We start from the raw sequence: 23,372 nt of genomic DNA, 5'->3' as shown, positions 1-23,372 counted from the left end.
ATCGAGTAGAGAGAGAGAGGATTTAATCTTTCATGGTAATGATCGAGAGGAAACCATCTTTGGTTCACAGATACAACTGTGCTTTTAAGTCTTGTCGGACTCTTGCAATATTGTGTTGTGATGATTGTATTGCTTGCGGATCGTGCGGTATGATGGCACGACCGTAAAGACCGAACAGAAAAAGGCCCGTTGCCTTTTTCGAAACAAAAGTCAATGTCATATCGTCGTATTATTCTATTATTTTGATTTTCTAAAACCTATCTTGGTAGGTACCTAAAATAATGTTATTGCATTTTTGTATTGTTTTGATTCTTAACTATACTCATTTTTATTTCAATAGGGAAGGTACAAGAGTAAAGTAAAACCATAGGTGATTGCCTGACATTTTTCGTTTGGTTAAATCAAGCTAAATAATAATTTAACAAAGTCAAATCATTTATTCACCAATAACATTTTCACAGACTCTATTTCAAGTCTAAAGTAGATAATATTTACCAAAGCTCCAAATTACTAACTTACCTAATCTACCAAACCCCCAATAAAGTTCCGTATTTAGAATAATATTGAGAATGTTTTGTGTTGACACCATGGCTTTTGTTTGTATATACTTATTTGTTTGTATTTACATAAACACTTTTTTTTTGTACGTGACCTATGTTGCTTGCAGATCACTGTAACACCAGCCTCTCGATGTCTTCCCAGGTTGGTGTCTGTGGAGCCCTATCCGGCTCTAGAGCGGAGTGTTTTGTCACTCTTGAGATCAAAACTGAGCATGAGACCGATGTTGCCAACACAGACATCAAAGTTAAGAGTGAGTCAGATGTTGCCAACACAGACATCAAGACTGAGCCAGAGTTTGTTGTTACTAACGTCAAAATCAAAATTGAGCTGGAGCCCCATGCTCCCAATGCTGATTATGACATCAAAATAGATTCAGTATCATATGTCGGAAATTCTGACATTAAAATTGAGGATACAAACAGTAAGTTACATTTTTATTTATCACTCATACTTTTTTGCTTTTCCAAAATTTTTGACAAGGCTTGAGCGCACTTTGTGTGAATATGTCAGCCTCGTGGGGGATCTCTAATATAAACTTATCTAGCTTTCATAATGCTTGTCCACAAGATATAAATGGATTTAGCCACCTGTGATAATGGACTGCTCAACGCTATGTTCAGCAATCCATTACACACGGGCACTGTGGCTAAAAATCTATTGTGTCGGGCAGTATATTGACCACAGTCAAGCAAGACATGTATCAAGTCTTCCTCACCCATACTTTAAAATAGAATATTGACCACTTTTTCATATAGGTATATTATATAGACAGAGGATGTCAACTCCACATGCCTCCCAGCAGTGTATGGAATTAAGTTCCAATATGCGCCTCATGAAAATTGCAATTATTACATATTATAAAAATTAACTCGGAAACTACCAGATGGATTTTCGTACGGCTTTCACCAATAGATACTACAATTCCTGAGGAAGGTGTAGTTATTAATGGATAGTACTGTAATCACTTTACAGGTCCTCGGCAGGCTTTACAAGCGGAATATTTCAATGTCCATGACGTGCAACTTGATGTAGATGAAGATAACCTGTTACACGTATCACAACATGACACAGAGGTTCACTCAACAGAGAGGGGATTGCCTGCAGTTGGTATGTATCTTGTCAGTGATGAAACACTGCATGCAGGAAGTAACCAGCACGGTGAAACAGTATAGACCAATGAAAACGTTCTAAAATTCAAATTCAAATCATTTATTCAGAAATTAGACCTTCACAGGCACTTTTTCTCGTCAATATTTGTAGTTATTTCTCACAAGCTACAAACTACTGGCATTTCGGAACGACCACTGCTGAGAAGAAATGCCGAAAGAAACTCATTTGAACAGTGTTGGTCCCTGTCATGCCAGATCGGCTCACCATTATTGTTTCTTACAATGTTTTTTTTTTTCTTTCTAATAATATATAAAAATATGGAACAGCCTCGAGATTTCCCACGGGAGCAGTTATTTTTCAGATATACTTCAAACTATGTATGCAAAATTTCAGAGAGATTGGTTGGTAAGACAGAGTGGGAAAAAGTAACAAACAAACAAACTTACTTTCGCATTTATAATAATAGGATATATGCTCTATATATATTTCAAGATGAATTTTGAAATTAATTTTAACAAAACCAGTTAAAAGTTTTTCAGTATTCAACTTAATTATTAGATTGTTAGAGTGTTTAAACTAAACTAGATATAATACCTTCATACTCATTGTATGTTACTGACATTGTCAGTTGTAAAGAAGAAAGAAATAGTTTTTCTCTCTCTCTCTCTCGCTCTCTCTCAGAAATGGTCGCCAACAATGTATGTAGCTTTGCTCTGTGAGAATAAAATAATTTACTGCATTGTTCTAAATCTCTATTTTATTCCTATTTTGCTCATAACCCATCATAGATGACTAAAGAAACGATAAAGTCAAAGCTTTTGTTCACCTTTTCAGTTTTTATTTAGTAATAATTACTTTAAATCATGTAAGTGTGTATACAGGGTTGCTGGTATCAAACGCAAAACCTCCTAAAGACTACTTGGGTACATCAAAACGAGCAACTTTTATTCTACGACTTTTCTTGATTCGTAGTTTTCTTTTACATATCAAAAAAATATAATCTAATTTGCGATTCTACACATCTTAACTCTAGTAATAGCCGAGCAACACGAGACAGTACATTAATAAATAATAAATTAATAAATATATTAGGACAAATCACACAGATTGAGCTAGCCCCAAAGTAAGTTCGAGACTTGTGTTATGGGATACTAACTCAACGATACTATATTTTATAAATAGATACATATATAAATAAACATCCAAGACCCGGGCCAATCAGAAAAAGATCATTTTCCATCATGACCCGACCGGGGATCGAACCCGGGACCTCTCGGTTCAGTGGCAAGAACTTTACCACTGCGCCACCGAGGTCGTCAGTACAGTAGCGTTATGTAGCGGAATCTAACATAGAGTTAACGTTTTATAGAAATGACATTAACACTAAAAAAAGAAATTTCTATTTATTACGTTTAGACAAAAGTCGTAGAACAAAAGATGTTAGTCTCTATGTACCTTATGCGCCTTTGGAAGGTTATGTTTAGATACCAGTGACCCTGTATATTTGGCGAGTGGCCGCTAATCGCCATCATCTGTATCCAAACTCACAAACATGGTCTTAAGAAATAAATGCCTTTAGATGCGACTCCCGCTCAATCATCAGGAGCTGACAGGAAACACGCGGAAGGAAGTGCATCCGACAACAAACAGCGCGAGTCTCGACGAGGGTCGACTACCGCCCGTGAGCAGTGTAACGTTTGTCAGCGACAATTCAAATACAAACGTGATTTGTTAATACACTTGAGAACTCACACTGGCGAGAAACCATACGAATGTAATGTTTGTAAGAAACGTTTTGGTGACAAAAGCAATTTGCGAAACCATTTAAAAACTCACACCGGTGAGAAACCACACGAGTGTACGATTTGTCAAAAAAGTTTTAGTCGTAAGGACTATTTACAGTTGCATTTAAATATTCACACTGGCGACAGGCCATTTAAATGTAGAATATGTGAAAAAACTTTTAATCGCAACGATAGTTTACAAATACATTTAAACACTCACACCGGCGAGAAACCACACGAATGCAGTGTTTGCCAGAAGTTTTTTAACAGCAAGGGTAGTTTACGACAACATTTAAAAACTCACACCGGCGAGAAACCGCATAATTGTAATATTTGCGATAAAAGATTTTATCGTAACAGCCATTTGCGAAGACATTTACAAAGTCACACCGGGGAAAAACCATACGAATGTAATATTTGTGGCAAACGCTTCGCTAACCGCAGCAATTTAAGACTACATTTAAATACTCACACTGGTGAAAAATCACAACAGTGTAATGTTTGCAAGAAAACATTTAGCCAAAGCAGTTATTTGCGAATACATTTACAAACACACACTGGTGAAAAATCACATGAATGTAATGTTTGCAATAAACTTTTTAGACACAAGAGTAACTTGCGAACACATTTAAAAACTCACTCCGGTGAGAAACCATATGAATGTGGTATTTGTAAAAAGAGTTTTAGCCAAAGCTGTAATTTGCGCCAACATCTGAATACTCACAGTGGTGAGAAACCATACGAGTGTTGTATTTGTCAAAAAAGATTTGGCCAAAGCAGTCACATGCGGCTTCATTTGAACACTCACACTGGTGAGAAACCGCATAAATGTGATATTTGCCAAATGAGTTTCAGTCAGAGCAGTCATTTACGAACACATTTAAAAATACATACTGGCGTTAAACTCTACAAATGTGACGTGTGTGAGCGTCAGTATACAAGGAAGAATTCTTTATCAATTCACGTGGAAAGATCGCACTGACGAAGTATATACTCATAGTTTCATTTATGATCAATGCAAACTAAATAGATTGAACTAATACAGTTTGAATTATTCTATACGCCTCTAATATTACGGATTTTATTTTTGTAACTAACAAAAATAAAATATGCTATGTGCTTTACTATCAAATCGTAATTATCAAATAATATCAAATCAATTATTAACAGTTTTGAAATGATTGAAGTCAAAATTAGTATACAAATCGACGAATTATTTTCTGTGTTAGTTTTTAGCTGGCTTTTTAACGACTGAAACAGGGTGTCTAACATCCTTCGTAGCTCAGGCGCCATTGTATTTATGTTACCTACTTTTAATACTTTTTAATATACATATATTGTAAAACGTTACCATATATGTGTTATTAAAATTTTAATTTATGATGTAACAAATATAATAATTCATTAAAAAACAAAACTACTGGAATAGTATACCTGTTGTATATTAATAAATAAATATAAATATATTAGGACGAATCACACAGATTGAGCTAGCCCCAAAGCAAGTTCGAGACTTGTGTTTTGGGGTATTAACTTAACGATACTATACTTTATAACAAATACATATATAGATAAACATCCAAGACCCGGATCAATCAGAAAAAGATCATTTTCCATGACCCGACCGGGGATCGAACCCGGGACCTCTCGGTTCAATGGCAAGAACTTCGCCACTGCGCCACCGAGGTCGCCAATAAAAAAATATAGATTAATTATATATTGAAAAAATAATGATAATAAAATTTATTTTGTAAAGTGGCAACTAGATGCCCTCACGTTTGCTGTGCCCTTGCAGGGCGTCACTTGTACTATCATCTACCTATGTAAGAACTTCAAACTTGTGACTTGCACCAAATAAATCTGAATATTATTATAATCCCATACGTTATTTTTTTTCCTCTGCCAATAATTGTATCAAAACGACAAAATCGCTTACTTTAGCGATAAAGCCGCCTTTTGCGCGTTTTCTATATTGTTATCATGAACTCCAATGTTTCCATTTGCCGTTGCCTTCTTCATTATACATACAATCTGGACACTTTCCTTCACCGGAGTCATGTTGTGGTCCACTATACATGAGACAAATTGGTATACAAACTCATATGGCAGGATTAGGATTCGAACCTGGGACCTTTCGATCTACAGTCTTAGTCTCTTAACCATTACACCACCACCTTTTTGTATGCATACCTGACAAATTTCATCAAAATCGGTCTAGCGATTTAGCCGTGAAAGCCTGAGACAAACTTTGGCATTTACATTATAGACTTGGAATGCAGCTGTAGGTAACAACAGCATTCCCAAAGAGGGTTGGGGCCAGGCAGACCAGTTGCAAAATCACAGCCGAATTAAGGTTTATTTTTTACGCTGACCTATGGCTTCGCGGCGTCACAGCCAATGAGAGAATCACAGTAGATTTCGGTAAGTACATCACTGATTCAAACAGTGAAACATTGGATGTCCGGTCGCCATGTGATGTCGCACAGACAACGATACCACCTATAGACGATGGGTGAGTCGAACCAAATTAGACAGATTCCCATACATCATGCCGGCCCATTCCAGCTAATCACAAGAGACATCCGCGCTCTGACCAGTTTCTTCTCATTCCCGTATTACTAATACGCACATCCCGCTCTTGTATGAACGAAATGGTAGATATAGCTTTCACTGTCTACGAATGGAATGATTTCAAAATCAAAATCAAATCATTTATTCAGAAATTAGGCCTTCACAGGCACTTTTTCACGTCATATTCTAAATTAAATGATGTTTACCAAAGCTACAAACTGAACATTTCGGAACGACCACTGCTGAGAAGAAATGCCGAAAGAAACTCATTCAAACAGTGTTGGTCCCTATTATGCTAGAAGGGCTTACAATTTTTTAAATATAAATTTATGTATAATTTTTTATCAGTAATATAACAATGTAAGTACACAATAAAGTACATGGTCAAAAGGTATACTGAAACATATTATGATTGTGATCAAGTGCTGATGAAAGGAAAATATATATATATGTATATATCATATAGAATGAAACAAAAATGGAGACGAATTAAACTGCTTTATTACGGTTTTTCAACTTTATTTAATATTCATTATATTATTTAAGGAGATCACTGTAAAATGGTTACAAAGTTTTTTTGTGTATACATAATATTTTAAATAAAATCATTTTTATTCAGACCACGGATTTAATAAGTACTTCGGTGCGGAGTACCTACTCATTTCATGATATTTAAAACCTTTGTCGTAGCATCAATTCACGTATTTCCAAAACATTAACTGTATTAGTAGAAATATCAACGCAGACATTTTCCATTCCATTAGCCACAGTGAAACAGAAACGTTAAATATTGTAACACTTTCTTTACTTATTGCTTAAAATATAGAACTACAAAGAAGGAAAGAAAAAAAAAAGCTATCATTTTACAAAACTCCTGTCTTTTGTTTCTAGTTTAACACGCATTTCCACTTTAACACTTTTATGTTTTAACGTTTTATTTTTTTTTATTTTCATTTCGGAACTCTTTCATTCTGTTTGTCTATTATTTTGGTTCTTGATAATGTCTTGTCATGGTCTTGTATGTCAAACTGAAAGATTGGTAGATTATATTCTAATGTGTAAAGATTAAAATAAATTTTAATCTCCTATTTATCTATTAAGATAGATCTGTAATTAATTATAGGATCCCCAAATATTTTGGGTAAGAGCTACTTTTATTCTTTGTTATTATAGAAGCTGTTATTTTGTTAAAATATAGTTCTATGTGAAAAACCTCATCATAGATAAATATTATATGTAAGCAAATCACCTATAATATCTTATCTATTTACCATCCCTTTATTTTAAATAGCGTGTAGCTAATTAATAGCATGCAATTACTTTCTTCCCATAGGGATTTACGCTCCGGTACCGGATTCCCCTTCATTCTACGGCCGCACTTTGAAGATATTCCCTTCCCCTAAGTTTTCTTGATGTCTGGCTGATTTGGAGGATTAAAGGAAGTGGTGTTTTTGTTTAGAGACCTTTTTATCAATCGGGATGTGTTAATATTTTGTTACCCACCTATTTAACGGTATTCTTCCATTTCCTTTTTATTACATTTTCTAAAATTAAAGTCTGTCATTTTTGTAACGAAGTCATTTTTGTTATCTTATAAATGTGACAACACGTTGACAGCTAACAATATTATGAGCTAAGCCCCTGTGACGCATTTCCACGCGCGATGCGTGTGTTGCGCATATGCGTAGCGACAAATAGAATTTCCCATCAGCTGTGCGGCCAAACACGCTAGCGGTGTTGAATTTTTCGCAACGACAGTGCGCCAACCCACGCCAGCGGTGTTTACGATGTTCCGTAATTAATCAGTTCTTATTTGTATTCGTTAATCACCGACGTGTGTTTTTATATGTCGCCTTAAATGAGCGCGCTGTTTAAACCGATGTGCGCACACGTCACAGCCGAAAGGTTTCTCATCGGTATGCGTTCGAAAGTGAACCTTCAACGTTTCACTTTGATTAAAACGTTTCTCACACACATCGCACTTGTAGAGTTTCTCGCCAGTGTGAGTCCTCGTGTGGCGTATCAAACTAGTCTGATGACTGAACTGACGATAACACGTCTTACATACAAAAGGTTTCTCACCGGAATGTATTCTCAAATGGCTTTTCAATGAGCCAAGATGTTTGAAACTAGTACAACATATATTACACTCGTAAGGTTTCTCGTCACTATGTGTCCTTAAATGTGTCTTCAATGCGCTCGATTGATTAAATCTGTGTTTACAGACTTTGCACTCGAATGGCTTTTTATTTTTATGGATCCTTATATGACTGTCCAAAATACCTTGCTGCCGGAATCGACGTTTACAAATCCTACATTCGAAAGGTTTCTCACCAGTGTGTGTCCGTTTATGTCTAACCAAATCACACCTCGAGTAAAAGTTGCGGTGGCACACATTGCATTTGTGAGATTTCTCATTATTGTGACGTTTCATATGAATTTTTAAATCGGAAATGTAATTAAACCGCCGCTGACATATATTGCATTCGTATTTATTCGGTTTCTCGCTCTTGTGTGTTTTGAAATGTGTTTCTAAATGTCTATACCTGTGGAATTTTCGTTCACAATTATTACATCTGAAAGGTTTCTCACTAATATGTGTATTTTTGTGTACTTTAAATTCCGCTAACGAGTCGAATGCTGATGGACAGCTGTCGCATTCATATTGAATCTTGTGGTTTGTCGTTGAATCTACTTGACTCTTGTCTGAATCTTCTTGAATATTTAAGTTCACACAAGTAGAATCTTCAGTTTCAATCGGATTTTCAGTGTCAATATTCATGTGAGCCCCGCCACCTGTAAAACATTATGGCAATGTATTTTGTTATTATAGGACCAACACAAATTTGTTTTTTCAGCAATGCCAATAGTTTGCAGTTTCTTTTTTGAGAAATACTAGATATTTTAAAATTTGTTGAATATGTGCCTGTGAAGATCTAATATCTGAATAAATGCCTTGTGTTTGAAAAGCTTTCTTGTGTTATTATAGCATTGAATAAGCAAATAACATACCATATTCTATTTTGATCTCTTTGTCGGCAATCTCTGATTCAATTTCGATCTTGTTGGCAACAACAATCTCTGGCTCAATGTTAACAACATCTAACTCAGGCTTAATTTTGTTCTCTGTGTTGGCAACATGGGATTCCGGTTCAGTTTTGATGTCAGCATTCGCCAGTGGAGAGCCGGAACACTCCGTTCTAGGGCCGGTCAGAGCTTCACCGACACCAGCCTGGGAAGACATTAATGTGCCGGTCGTGTTGAGTGATCTGCAAGCATCAAATCAAGGACCCTTTAGAATATTAACAGGATATTGCAATGTACCGAATCTAAATATTTATATCCAATTGTGTAGTACGAGACAGGAACAAACTAAGTGGGAATGTTGTTAGCGTACATTGGTAAACAGTTTTAAGAATAAATTAGATAACATCTCCAAACTGCAAGACGCACGTACACCAGCCTGACTAGCTGTAAATTTTTTACCTCTTCACACTCTATCTACTCAACCAAACTTCTTGAAATTTTGCATACATGTAGTTTAAAGTATGTAGAAGTAGTAGTATATAGGGTATGTATCATTCTGGAAAATTTATTGTTCCCGTGGGAAATGTATGCGGGCGAAACCGCGGGAAAAAGTTATTATAATATAAATAAGTACCTGCCTTATTACCGCAGTAAAATATAATTTTCCATCTTGATTGATCTGGGTATAATGGGCTGGACCTTCGGTAATCAGGTACGTTACCACCAGCTCAAGTTTATTGGTACCTCTCTGGTCTCTGCCTACCGCGACACCTAAACAACCCAATGAATTCTAGCAAAAAAGAGAATTATTGTATCCTAAAGAGTACACTGTCTTATGGAATTAGTAGACAGGTCACTCCGTCGGAGTAGGTAGGTACCTACTTTCATTATATATAGAAAGTACTCTATGGTACCTACTATTAGTCAGTTTGATAAAAATTATTCCTTCTGTAAAATGTAGGTAAGTAGGTACCTACCTACAAGTAATAGTTTTTTTAAACATGAATGACATAATGATGACTTTGACTTTTACGATAAATCAGTCTAGGCCTATTCACAGCACAGCACCGCCATCCAAACCCGAGTACGGGAGGAAACGATATTTTGTGTGTGCACAGGTAGGGTCTGTAGCACCATGGATTTAGTAAGTACTACCTACTAATTCCATGGATAGCTAGGTAGGTATCTATGTAGATATATATAAGCGCGATTGTCTGTGTATGTTCTAAATTCTAATACGAAGTACTTACTACATCCATGCCATGGAAATAATAAGTACTTCGTACAACGAATACGGTTCTACATACTTATTAAATCCATGATCCATGCTAATATCTGTGGCTCTGGTAGTAGTAATGTTCTTTACATTAAACGAAACAAAAAAATAAACGTCTTGACATTTGTAAAATAAAAATGTCAAAATTTGTCTTGCTTGCATTGCATTGTAGTGGCTAGACTGAACTAAACGATGGAGCAATAAAAACTGAAAAGTGAAGTGAAGATACATTTTGGCTAGCAAATCTTGCTCGCTTATCTCGCTCCCTGCTTGCTCAATCCATGTTCGGTTCGGCCAAAGAGAATACCTACGATAGGTTCGGCATCCGTCTGACACAACACAATCAATCAATATTCAGAATTCAGTTCTATTACCTATTTGCAGTTTTCATAGGCTGTGTATACCAGTGTCTATGTCCTATGCGCTAACAACTGCAAACAACAAAAAAGTAGTGATTATATTTGAAAATCTTTATAACACGGAAAATGGCGAGCAATAATTCTGAACCTTCACCAGCCCTCGTTGAGATCAAAATTGAACCAGAATTAGGCGACAGCTCTCAACGGGCCCCAGTTGAGATCGAAATAAAGCTGGAACCATTGGATACTCCTCCGGACCTCGGTCTTCAAATGTGTCCTGAGTCAATTGGAGTTTCACCTCATGAACGGGTGGAGGTCAAGACAGAACCAGTAGACGCCGCTCCAGCTGTGATCAAAGTGGAACCACATTCAGATGATGACGATGTTGAAATGAAATGTGAAGAATCTCATGGTAAGTGTTTTCTTTTATTCAAATACATTAAATTAACAGGTACGTTACCACCAGCTCAAGTTTATTGGTACCTCTCTGGTCTCTGCCTACCGCAACACCTAAACAATCCGATGAATTCTAGCAAAATTAATTTATTTAAATACATTAAATTAAAATTAACAAAAATTACAAATAAAAAATCTCCTCAAACCCGCCGCACCAAGGAAATGTGCCCAGAATGCTGGCTCGCTGTACTGTCAGACTCATACGCTGAGCAAAGAAAATACCTGATCTCGGATCACCTGTTGTCTCGATGAAACGCGTTGAAATGTGTTTTCTTTGCTTTTCTAACTTTAAATGTTATGTGTGAAGTAAAATAACACACATAATAATATTGTTTAGCATGAAAAAGTATACTGTTGGTTCTCCTTCAAAAAAAAAAAACATGTGTGTAGATTGTAGGAATATAGTGTAAGTGTTTATTGTCTTGTAAAGATTCATTTTTTCTCCTAATTGAACTTTGCATCAAAGTGACACCAGCAGTGGTTCCCCAGTTGTTTACTTTGATTGTGAAGTTAAACCAAAGTCTGAAGTCTATATTTTATCAGTGAATACTTTTTAATTTTGGGTAATGATCTTTGCGCCCCTGTTCACTTCCACACCAGGGTGCATTGGTGCATATCTTGGAAAAGCCTGCTGAAGCCTTGGGAGTCTTGGTAGTGCCATAATAGAAAATAAAATGCTTTACCAGATGGCTGTGACACACACACACACACATAATTTTTTTAATGCTCAATTGTATAAGAACTGAAGACAATAAACGTTTATTGAAAATGATTTTTTTTCGAAAACTCTTACTTTTTAATTTTAATAAACTCCTCATAGTATGAAGTTGTGTTTTTAAAGCATACTCTGCACTTTTAAGAAGATTTACCACAGCTGAGAATAACACACTCCGAAAGAGAAAAAGTGTAAAATATTTAAGTCTACTACAGGTCCTATTTTGGTATAAATTCATAATTAAAAAGAAAACATTTGTATTTTTAACAAATAAACTCAAAAACTACTTGACCGATTTTGATAAAATTTGGCACAGTGACGGACAAAACCTTCAGGAGTAACAAGGCTACTTTTTTTTCCCACGGGAGGTTGAGACGAGACAGGTTCAAAAATTATGTGACTGACATTTGTAGGATCAGCGCAGCTGCCAGCAGCTGAGCCGTTCAGCACCTTCAATGTGAAATTTGAAAATGATTCAGTATACCAAGGACTTGACACAGAGATGGCCATGAAACAGGGAGATTGTGCTGCAAAAGGTATGTAATAGTTTAAATCTAAAAGTTTCTGACAAGCTGGAAAAGGAGAAATTCGCGAGAGCACGCGTGTTCACTCACCTGACATAAAACCAGGCTGGATATTTTCGTCTATTAGCAGTAATTCGGGCAACTTTTGGGTAGCAATAGTTTGGTGGATAAAAATCACTGAACTTTTTAAACTCTAAAGTTGCAGTAGTTCTCATATGAAATAATTAAATTTTCAGGATTTTATGTGGTAGCTTATCTTTTTGTTTTTAACTTAGGACTAAGAATTTTAAAATACAAGCTAAGTTTAAATATAGATAAATTTAAATGGTGGTAGGCAATTTAACATACAAGGCGGCTAACAGATATAGGCTCAAATACAGTATATAACAGTTTTATAGCTGAATTGGTGGTGGACCAGCGGTTAAGACCGCCTGTGATCTAAACACCCCTGGTTCAAATCCTACTTTTGCCACACGAGTTTGTATACCAATCTGACTCAAGTATAGTAGTTTTCATCGACCGCCACTTGCTACCGGTGAAGAAAAACATCCGGTGAGGAAACTTGCACACTGGTTAACAGTTTAGTTCCCTAGTGTACGCGACTACCTGCCACTAGACGGCTGTAAGTAGTCGTAAAAGTCATGTCAGATGCCTTTGGGCGATTTGAATATAATTTGACACTAGTGTTAGCAGTAACCCACTCGATATGATGATGATTAAAATAGTCTACTATTCGAACTCTTATTTCTTCCTTAGACGTTGAGCGTTGGAGCCCTGGTTGTGCTCTTTTACTTTTCCGCGAATGCTTACACCGCCAGGTGTGGTTTCTGCCCTAGAATAAGACCACAATAGTGTTACGTGCATGTCTTACGTGGACAAAAAGCTTTCACAGTTTATAAGCAACAATGGCTTTCCTAAAGAGGGGTGATGTTATAAAATCAGACCAGAACCATCGAAATTTCATGGTTTTTTTTTTTTTAGAACGTCATCGTGCAGACTGCTGGGACCTTTCGACCCACCACTTCAATATTCAATTGTTTTAATATAAAAAAAAATAACTTTTGCAGATGGCGCTTGGTCGGGTGACGTACAAAAACAAGCAGACGAGAGAACAATCAACAGACGAGCGTCCACCGCTCTGACAGCCGAGGGAACACACCAGTGTGATCTTTGTCAGCGACAGTTTAAGCGAAGTGGGGACTTAATAAGACATTATAAAACTCACTCTGATGAGAAACCTTATCAGTGTGAATTCTGTCCGTATCAGTGTAACTACAAATCTATCATGTTGAATCACATGAGAACTCACACCGGCGACAAACCCTTCCAGTGTGTAGAGTGCCAGTACCGATGTAACAGTAAATCTGATTTGTTAAAGCACATGAGAACCCACACCGGCGAGAAACCTTATCAATGTGACATGTGTGAGAAGACGTTTATACGAAAAGGCAATTTGACAGATCACATGAAGACTCACACCGGTCAGAAACCTTATCAATGTGAGGTGTGCCAAAAGGCGTTTATAGAAAGGAGGAAATTATTGAGTCACATGAGCATTCACACCGGTGAGAAACCTTACCAATGTGACTTGTGTGAAAAGGCGTTCAGTCGAAGATATTATTTGACAAAGCACAGAAGGATACACACTGAGGAAAGACCATTTCAATGTGAAGAGTGTGAACGGGCGTTTACAGAAAAAAGCAAATTGTTAACTCACATGGGCACACACAATGAAGCGAAACCTTTTCTCTGTGACGTATGCCACAAGACGTTTAATCGAAGAGATCATTTATTAAGTCATAAAAGAACTCACACTGGCGAGAAACCTTTTCAGTGTGAGTTGTGTGAAATGGCCTTCACAGTTAGAAGTAAATTGTCGACCCATATGAGCACTCACACCGGTGAGAAACCATTTCAATGTGAATTGTGTCAAAAGTCGTTTGGCCGACGAGACCATTTATCAAGACATTTGAAAATCCACACTGGCGAGAAACCTTTTCAGTGTGAAGTGTGTCAAACGTGTTTTGCATTAAAAGGCCAATTGAGCGCTCACATGAGCACTCACTCTGGTGAGAAACCCTTTCAATGTGAAGTGTGTCAACGTCGATTTAGTCATAAATCGACTTTATTAATTCATATACGAAATCATGTTGGCGGGAAACCTTTGCAGTGTGACGTGTGTCAATATCAGTGTAATCGTAACTCGGAATTAATAAAACACATAAGAACACACACCGGTGAGAAGCCATTTCAATGTGACATGTGTGAATACCGGTGTAATCAGAAATCTACTTTGACATTGCATATACGAAATCACATTGGCGGAAAGCCACTTCAGTGTGAAGTGTGTCACTACCGGTTTAACCGTAAATCTGATTTGTTAACACACATGAGAATCCACACCGGCGAGAGACCTTTTCAATGCGAAGTGTGTCAAAAGGCGTTTATTCAGAAATCGAATTTGAAAAATCACATGAGGATTCACACTGGCGAGAAACTGTTTCGGTGTGAGCTGTGCGAATACCAGTGTAATCACAGATCTGCTTTATCAATGCATATAAGAACTCACACAGGTGAGAAACCTTATCAATGTGACATATGTGAGAGAGCCTTTAATAAGAAATCGAATTTAATGAGTCACAAGAGAACTCTGCATGGAGAAACTGTGTCGAAGTTAAATGCACCGAATGCTTTAAGTACTGCTGTCATAGAAGTATGTATAGACATACCCCTCTGTCAAAACAATAGCGAAACACAAGCGTCTTCAAGCTTAAATGAGTAATAGTACTGGTTGTGCTCGGATTCCCAAGCTTAAATGAGTAATAGTACTTGTTGTGCTCGGATTCCCAAGCTTAAATGAGTAATAGTACTGGTTGTGCTCGGATTCCCAAGCTTAAATGAGTAATTGTACTGGTTGTGCTCGGATTCCCAAGCTTAAATGAGTAATAGTACTGGTTGTGCACGGATTCCTTGTTAGACTGAGTCGACCACGAGTGAATGAGTAGCAGCTGTCATAAATAATAATAAATAATAAATAAATATATTAGGACAAATCACACAGATTGAGCTAGCCCCAAAGTAAGTTCGAGACTTGTGTTATGGGATACTAACTCAACGATACTATATTTTTATAACATATACATATATAGATAAACATCCAAGACCCGGGCCAATCAGAAAAAGACCATTTTCCATCATGACCCGACCGGGGATCGAACCCGGGACCTCTCGGTTCAGTGGCAAGAACTTTACCACTGCGCCACCGAGGTCGTCATACTGCGTTAATTACTTGAAACTAATAAAAATATGGTGTTACATTTTACATTTGATTGAATTCTTATCATATTCTATTTTACAATATTTAAATGAAGACTTTATAACAAATAAACGTCGTATATTTTATTACTAAAATTCTTTGTTGGATTTGTTTACTATTGTCTCGTCTGGTTGCCTTGGAAACAAGGATCTGTTGGATGATAAATCCGACAATCCGTCTAACAGGTATATCATATACCTGAATATAGACTAATCGAGGTTGTATTTAATATATTTTTTAAAAAAACGTACTTTATGAGAAAGTATCTTTTGTCACTATTGCTTTTACACTTAACAGTATTTGATTTTGACAAAATGAGACAAAACATACTTTAGATCAAAGAATGCTTTGACTTTATTATGAACAACATGATTGTCTATGACAAGGGAATGCAAGATTTTGTCAATGAATTATCTTTTTTTTGGGATGTCTACAGTTCACAGAAACACTCTTTACCGTTTCACATTTCGACGAATATTTTTTTATGGTTTCTCAAAATCTAGATAAGTTAAAATTAAAATAATCGGTAAATTCAGTTTTGCTTGACATAATTAGGTTAGGTAAGAACATGTGTATAAACTTTAAGTGACTTAAGATATTGAAGCGGTGGTGGTGTAATGGTTAGGACGCCCGCCTGTGGATCAAAAGGTCCCAGGTTCGAAGCCTACTCGTGCCACATGAGTTTGTATACCAATCTGACTCATGTATAGTAGTTTTCATCGACTACCACTCGCTTCCGGTGAAGGGAAACATCGTGATGAAACCTGCACACTGGTTGATTATTAACTTGTGTGTGAAATGGAGAAGGCAATGGCAAACCACTCCATTAATAATGCCAAGAAAGTTGTCGTGTGTGTTTCATTCCAGGTAATGAGCACGACCCTCAGCCTCGGAGAACTTGAGATGTAAAAAAAATTTTCTGCGAAACGTGCTTTCTGTAAAAAGTGTTTCTGAGGGTTCACACTCTTCTTTTTCATGTGGTGTCGTCTCAATTTTTTTTGTGAGCTTGTTGGAACATTATATTAGTTGTATGTTTAATTTAAAATAAATTGTGTGTGCTTCTAGCTGTAAGTATCAAGAACATTAGAATATATATTATATTATCGTCTTGAATTTTCTTTCCAATTTTACCTTATAGACAACGTGGTTTGTACATCAATTTTATACATGTTGTCTACGCCAGTGCACCACAACGCTAGCCCCTCGCGCACCAGCCAATGGCTATCGAACACGACAATTTAAATTTGATTCCTGCGCGCGCACTACAAATCTAGTTTTTCTATTGTTTTTTTTCCTGTCATTCGATTCGATTTCTGTTTTTCCTTATACCAATTTGTGAGAACAAAGAAAAATATAATTATCTAATTCTTAGTTCCAAGTATTTTATATTTTAACTACCCATTAGTTCCGTAATGAACACATGTAATACTTTATTATCTAACAAAATCAAATCATTTATTCAGAAATTAGGCCTTCACAGGCACGGCATTTTTCACGGCATATTCTAAATTAAATGGTATTTACCAAAGCTACAAATAACTAGTGTAACTCGTCGTATATTCTTGTACGGGACAACCTGTAGCCAATAGTCATGCCGGCATGTTGCGCTATATGCGTCATGGGTTCCATCCCCAGTTAATAAAATCAAGTTATGATCTGGATTTTATATAGAGCGTCGACGTCCAGGTTCTGGGGGGCTACTATGAAACATAAAACACGTGGCACGTAGTTGCGTTCACGTTATTTTGATAAAATGAAAAATGTTTTATACGCTGCAATGTATGGTAAGAACATTTTTACAAAATCTGTACTTGATATACTGCAGAGGGTTTACTTAAAACCAGAAATACGTGGTGACTTCCTCACTAGACAAGCCTGTATCGAGGAAGAGTATTTTTTTCACACATATAGCATGTGTTTGTATGTATCGTGTCGCCAACAGATGGAATACTGAAGGCCTAGGAAGAAGGAAACGGTGTTGGTGTAATGGTAAAGACGCCCGCCTGTGGATCTAATGGTCTCAGGTTCGTATCCTACGTGTGCCGCACGAGTTTGTACACCAATCTGACTCATATATAGTAGTTTTCATCGACCACCACTTGCTTCCGGCGAAGGAAAACATCGCGAGGAAACCTGCACACTGGTGAACAGTTTAGTTCCCTATTACCTGCCACTAGACGTAGGTAAATAGTCGTAAAAGTCATGTCAGATGCCTTTAGGTGACTTGAACAAAATTTGACACCAGTGTTAGCAATAACACACTCGATATGATGACTGAAGGCCTATCCTTCAGTATTCCACGTATGACCGCACACAGAATATTGAAGACCTTGATGGATTTAGAAATATATTAAAATAAAAGGGCAAGGTCATCGTAATTAACATGTTTTATTGATAAACTATTAAGATCAGTTTGATTACAATCGACTAAGCTACTAACGACGAACTAACCACTAAGTACAATAATAACTATTATATTAACCAAATCACTTCCGAATGCCCCAGGCACAGACAATGCTTAAAATTGTAGCTATATAAAATGTATTTTAATTTATAAGTGCAATAAAGGTACTTGCAATATACATAAATAATCTTTTTCCCATTTACAAAAATGTAATTTTAACACTAGCTTTATGGTTAGAATTTCTAACCATAAAGCTAGTTAGCTATTTCTAACTTAAATATCTAGTAAACCATCGAGGAGATCCCTGGTCGGGAGCCGATCCCAGGTGCACCATCAGGTTATGCATATCATGATCACGCATCAACATCCAAATTACTGTATATAAATACTCAGCTCAAAAGGTTCTAGACATCAGAGGGCGAGGTGCGTGTTTGCCTTTCACTTCTCACTATCGAATCGATTCGAAGTGAGACGCGGCGAACCAATCATATTGCGGTGTGGTTGTCGTCGCGTGATATATATAATATATATATATATATATATATATATATATATATATATATATAATTTGTCGGAGTGATAATCATATGGACGCTACAAAACGCAAGTAATACGTATTGCTAAAGACACGTGTTGTTTAGCAGAGTATCGGCGTAGTCGACGACGCGATGAAACAGGAAAGCTTCAGTCACCATTCAAGGCGAGCTTGGATAGACGCGTGCGCACACTGATACACTGTTGTTTTCGTGGTGTTCAGATTCTGTAGTTATTTAATGATAAATTATATACTGTGTGTGTCGTGGTAGGCCTTCTGCTTCAAAACAAGATTCCATCCGTAAAGAATAGTTTAATACGTTGCAAGTTAATTAAAAGTATATAAATTAAAGTAAATCTGACATATAATATGCTCGTCAGTGAGACTTTCTTATATGATACGACAAAGAACTCTTTCGAGTGAACTGACGTTGACAGACGTCACAATTGTAGACGTCACCGGTGTGTATTCTGAAGTGTGTTTGCAAAGTACTACTTCGGCCAAAACGTTTTTTACAAACACTACATTCGTGAGGTTTCTCACCGGTGTGTGTTCTTAAATGTGCTCGCCAGTGACTGTTGAAGCTAAAACATTTATGACAAACATCACACTCGTACGGTTTCTCACCGGTGTGAATTCTTGAATGTCTTTTCAAATAACTGCTGCTATTAAAACTTTTATGACAAACACTACATTCGTGTGGTTTCTCGCCGGTGTGAGTTCTTAAATGCACTCTCAAGTGACTGCTGGTAATATAGCGCTTATCGCATACGTTACATGCGTATGGACTCTCACCGGTGTGCAATTTTGAGTGCGTTCGTAAATGACAACTGACACGAAAGCGTTTATGACAAACATCGCATTCGTATGGCTTCTCACCTGTGTGTATTCTTAAATGATCTTGCAAACTACTTTTTTTACTAAAACGTTTATTGCAAACTTCACATTCGTGTGGTTTCTCACCATTGTGAGCACTCAAATGTACTTGTAAGTGACTTCTTTTAGTAAAACTTTTATCACAAATATTACATTCGTATGGTTTCTCACCGGTGTGTATTCTCAGATGTTCCTGCAAATAACTGTTGATACTAAAACGCTTATGACATACACTACATTCATGCGGTTTCTCACTGGCATGAGTTTTTAAATGGTGCCGTAAAGTTTTGGCGTCTACAAAACGCTTAAGACATATATCGCACCCATGTGGTTTCTCACCGGCGTGATTATTTAAATGCCTTTGCAAACTACTTTTGTCACTAAAAAGTGCATTACAATCGTTACATTGGAATGGTTTCTCGCCAGTATGTACTCTGTAATGTCTTTCAAAACGGCTCCTGTCCAAAAAACGCTTATAGCAAACACTACACTCGTGTGGTTTATCGCCATCATCGGTATGAGTTTTAGAATGTATTCGCAGTTTTTTATTGTTTGTAAAATGCTTATGACAAACATTACATTCGCATGGTTTCTCGCCGGTGTGAGTTGCTAAATGTGTTCGCAATTTTATATTATCACAAAAGCTTTCCTTGCATACATTACATTCATGTTTCTCACTAGTATTAGTTACTAATAGTGCCCGCAAGATTTTGTTGTCATTAAGTTGATATCCATTACTATTGGATGGTTTCTCACCACTAAGTGTATCTAATTGTGTTTGTAAACATCTTACAGCACTATAACGTTTCTCGCCAGTATGAGTTCTCTTGTGTATAGACAAATTGGATTTCTGCGAAAATCTTTTCTGACAAACATCGCACTGGTGGATCGTCTGGGCACGCGGAGTGTCGCGTTGTTTTCCATCGGTTGTACTTCCTTCAAATTGTGTCCGGTCTTCCGATGTTTGCACTGGAGCGACATCTAAGGAATTAAGTTATTTCATTAACAATAAGTATGAATGATTGCCCATTAGACGATGGCTTATTTAAAATTATTCCTAAAGGCAAGGAAGGAGAGGTCCAGGGAGTCAGAGGAGGAGGCGTGGCGCACACTCCACCGTGAACGTAGCTCTTAAATAAGTCAAGTAAGCAAGAACACTATACCAAAAGTACAGTCTGTCAAGAAATTGAAGTAAATATATGAAGACGTCTCCTTCCTGTAAATTCGTCCTCCTAATTTTTAATATATGTATAAGACCTATATTTGTTAATTGTTGCGCCGCTTCTTCTTCACCTGCGCTTTGGAAGCCGGCAGTAGACTTAGTTTAAGTAATTTTTGTCGTCAATAAGTGATGTATATCATCCTAAATTGAATAAAGAATTTTGAATTTGAATTTGCCGGCAACACTGGGTGTTTATCAACAAATCTTGATCATTCCATTTGGTATTGCAATGCCAAAAATCGGTCTTGTAAAAAGAAAATTTTCTTGACAAACTGCACAAGAATAAAGTTTTAACAATACAAAAATTGTACAATAGGCGTGCTTAACGCTAGCGCAATCTCACTCAGGCTACCTTAAGAAGTTTAAGTATATACAGGGTCACTGATATCAAACGCAAAACCTCCTAAAGACTACTTGGATACATCAAAACAAGCTGCTTTTATTCTACGACTTTTCGTGATTCGTAGTTTTCTTTATTCATATAAAAAAAAACCAATCTTATCTACACATCTTAACTCTATGTAATAGCCAAGCAACACGAGACAGTACAGTGGCGTTATGTAGCGGAATCAAACATAGAAATAATGTTTCATAGAAAAGAAGGAAAATTTTTGTATTTATCACGTTTTGACAAAAGATGTTAGTCTCTATGTACCTTATACGTTTTTTGAAGGTTATGCGTTAAGATACCAGTAACCCTGTATAAACTGTAAATATGCATGTTGAGGTCAGCATACATATTTGAATGTTTGGTGTTAGTTAGGCCTGTGAAGACCTTCCATTAAATACTTAAGACCTACATTTGTTAATTGATGTCTTTGGAGAAAAGGCTGCGGTGAAGCCGCTTCTTCTCCACCTGCGCTTTGGAAGTCGGCAGTAGACTTAGTATCAAGTTTTTTTTTTTACATCAATAAATAATGTATATAATCCTAAATTAAATAAAGAATTTTGAATTGATTCTTCTTATTCACATTAGCATGCATATGGAGAAGGCAATGGCAAACCACACCATTTTCCAATGCCAAGAAAGTTGTTGTGTGTTTAATTCCACGTAACGACCACGCACTCAAGCCTTGTCAAAAATTTAGAAGAAAAAAATTATACGACCACAACCCTCAGCCATGAAGAATACAGAATACGGCTATGATGATTCACATTAGAAAAATATATCTCAAATTGAAAAAATAGGACTGATACATACCTATCTCCAGCAATGGATGTTTCTCTGTTTTGTTAAACTCTGCATTGTGTTGCACGTCCAAGTGGTCAGCTTCATCAATCTCACGTTTCACTTTATCGACATTGAAGTGTGGCACTTCTGAAGGCTGCTGAGAACCTGTAAAAATATTGGTATTTCATCTATACTAGTGACCCTGCCCTGCTTCGCACAAGGCTATCTTAAATCTGCAGTGCATTAAAAGCTGTTGTTTAATTTAAAAGAAGAAAGCTTAGAAACAGAAGGATATGTACAGTGACTTTGTTTTATACTATGTAGTGAAGTGATAGTGATATTTTTTTTATGAGCACCTCAATCACATTCATAACATCTTCTTGACCATGTACTTAGTTATATACTATTAAAAAGCTAGTTTTAAATAAAATGTGGAAAAGTGCCTGTTGACATCTAATTTCTGAATAAATTGCTTCGTGTTTGCTACACAAGCTGCACTCTACGGCTCCGTTCCCATTAAAATAAGCAGTGTAGTAAAAAAATTAAACATACTTTCCGAATACTCTATTTTGATCTCAGTGCCTGTAACCTCTGTCTTTGGCTCAATTTTAATGTGAGAATTAGCATCGTCATACTCTGGCTCAATTTTGATCTCAACAAACAGCATTGGTGGAGCACCATTACTCTCCGCTCCAGAGCCAGGCAGGGCTCCAGAGACACCAGCCTGGGACGACATGGAGGTGTCAGTCGTATAGTGATCTGCAAACAAATAATTTGTGAAAAGTTACTACACAAGCGACAAGACATGCATAACATACATATTTCTAGTTGTCTTGTTTAAAAATGTATAGTGTTACTTCTTTTTGGTGCAATAAATTGTTTTTATTTATTCACATAAGTCAACATAATTCTGTCTTATGCCAGAATTTAACCAAATATTGAATAATATGCCTTTGTATGTATTTTTATTAAATTAATAAAATAGTGTATATTTAAAATATAAATATTTGTATAATGTGTCCGAGAAGTTGGTCAGCCTTAATAATTTTCCATCTTAACCTGGCCTCTGGTGTAGCAGTCGGTGCGATGTCCATTAAACCATAACGATCGTTAAGGAAGGATGCAGTTTGGCTAGTATTCATTATTATGCACCACACAATGCATTCAGGTAAAAATGTGAGAATTTAGGTAACTAGTTCAATGGAATTAAAACAAAATATGCTTACCGGTACATCAGATACTGAAAATAAAATAACCGGTCTAATTAACAAAAATATGAAACCAATTAATCTAGAAATAAAATACCCTATTGTTTAAACATAATGCGAATAAAACAAAACAATATTTCTTTTTGTACATTTTCTGGACAATACATATGAAAATAATGACATGACATTGACAATTTTAAAAAAGTTAGCCTTCAAAGCTTGGACGGCTTTTTAGCAGGATATTTGTCCTGCCTGCC

General features: G+C 36.5%; 3 protein-coding genes across 7 annotated transcripts; 2 read left to right on the top strand and 1 right to left on the bottom strand.

The window, feature by feature from the left end:
• The first annotated feature begins 3 nt into the window (after positions 1 to 3).
• LOC128682225 (zinc finger protein 436-like) lies at positions 4 to 7,493 on the top strand. 5 transcript variants are annotated; one of them, XM_053766837.1, is made up of 5 exons: positions 243 to 370; positions 668 to 804; positions 844 to 982; positions 1,534 to 1,668; positions 3,251 to 4,542. In XM_053766837.1, the coding sequence occupies exons 2-5, from the start codon at positions 691 to 693 to the stop codon at positions 4,435 to 4,437; spliced, it is 1,575 nt and encodes a 524-aa protein (XP_053622812.1). In that variant the 5' UTR covers positions 243 to 370; positions 668 to 690; the 3' UTR covers positions 4,438 to 4,542. The 5 variants fall into 5 exon arrangements, with proteins under 5 accessions (XP_053622810.1, XP_053622812.1, XP_053622813.1 ...); XM_053766835.2 differs by having other exon boundaries at positions 4 to 265; positions 668 to 982; XM_053766838.1 differs by lacking the exon at positions 3,251 to 4,542 and adding an exon at positions 7,360 to 7,493 and having other exon boundaries at positions 668 to 982.
• On the bottom strand, positions 6,694 to 23,290 carry LOC128681916 (zinc finger protein 271-like). Its single transcript, XM_064436907.1, has 9 exons — positions 23,134 to 23,290; positions 22,460 to 22,666; positions 21,938 to 22,072; positions 19,025 to 20,495; positions 13,142 to 13,215; positions 12,265 to 12,386; positions 9,692 to 9,843; positions 9,039 to 9,295; positions 6,694 to 8,822 (listed from the first exon to the last, which is right to left on the bottom strand). Exons 2-9 carry the CDS (start codon positions 22,641 to 22,643, stop codon positions 7,849 to 7,851), a joined length of 3,369 nt encoding a protein of 1,122 aa, XP_064292977.1. The 5' UTR covers positions 22,644 to 22,666; positions 23,134 to 23,290; the 3' UTR covers positions 6,694 to 7,848.
• Positions 10,442 to 16,807, top strand: LOC128682218 (zinc finger protein 260-like). The gene is made up of 4 exons (XM_064436926.1): positions 10,442 to 11,100; positions 12,273 to 12,395; positions 13,451 to 15,393; positions 15,651 to 16,807. The coding sequence occupies exons 1-3, from the start codon at positions 10,815 to 10,817 to the stop codon at positions 15,163 to 15,165; spliced, it is 2,124 nt and encodes a 707-aa protein (XP_064292996.1). The 5' UTR covers positions 10,442 to 10,814; the 3' UTR covers positions 15,166 to 15,393; positions 15,651 to 16,807.
• Positions 23,291 to 23,372: the final 82 nt, after the last annotated feature.

Source organism: Plodia interpunctella, chromosome 29 (genome assembly GCF_027563975.2).
Source record: "Plodia interpunctella isolate USDA-ARS_2022_Savannah chromosome 29, ilPloInte3.2, whole genome shotgun sequence".
NCBI classification, from domain to species: domain Eukaryota; kingdom Metazoa; phylum Arthropoda; class Insecta; order Lepidoptera; family Pyralidae; genus Plodia; species Plodia interpunctella.
This window is presented reverse-complemented; position numbering and strand designations above follow the sequence as displayed.

What these genes read in the sequence shown, in the direction of transcription:
- LOC128682225 (XM_053766835.2), top strand. Translation starts at nt 691, where the DNA reads ATGTCTTCCCAGGTTGGTGTCTGTGGAGCCCTATCCGGCTCTAGAGCG. An exon ending in TAAAATTGAGGATACAAACA is followed by an intron (nt 983 to 1,533) that starts GTAAGTTACATT and finishes ATCACTTTACAG; the next exon opens with GTCCTCGGCAGGCTTTACAA. An exon ending in GAGGGGATTGCCTGCAGTTG is followed by an intron (nt 1,669 to 3,250) that starts GTATGTATCTTG and finishes AAATGCCTTTAG; the next exon opens with ATGCGACTCCCGCTCAATCA.
- LOC128682218 (XM_064436926.1), top strand. Translation starts at nt 10,815, where the DNA reads ATGGCGAGCAATAATTCTGAACCTTCACCAGCCCTCGTTGAGATCAAA. An exon ending in GAAATGTGAAGAATCTCATG is followed by an intron (nt 11,101 to 12,272) that starts GTAAGTGTTTTC and finishes TGACATTTGTAG; the next exon opens with GATCAGCGCAGCTGCCAGCA. An exon ending in GGGAGATTGTGCTGCAAAAG is followed by an intron (nt 12,396 to 13,450) that starts GTATGTAATAGT and finishes TAACTTTTGCAG; the next exon opens with ATGGCGCTTGGTCGGGTGAC.
- LOC128681916 (XM_064436907.1), bottom strand. Translation starts at nt 22,643, where the DNA reads ATGTCGTCCCAGGCTGGTGTCTCTGGAGCCCTGCCTGGCTCTGGAGCG. An exon ending in ACATCCATTGCTGGAGATAG is followed by an intron (nt 20,496 to 21,937) that starts GTATGTATCAGT and finishes TTAATTCCTTAG; the next exon opens with ATGTCGCTCCAGTGCAAACA. An exon ending in AGAGATCAAAATAGAATATG is followed by an intron (nt 8,823 to 9,038) that starts GTATGTTATTTG and finishes AATGTTTTACAG; the next exon opens with GTGGCGGGGCTCACATGAAT.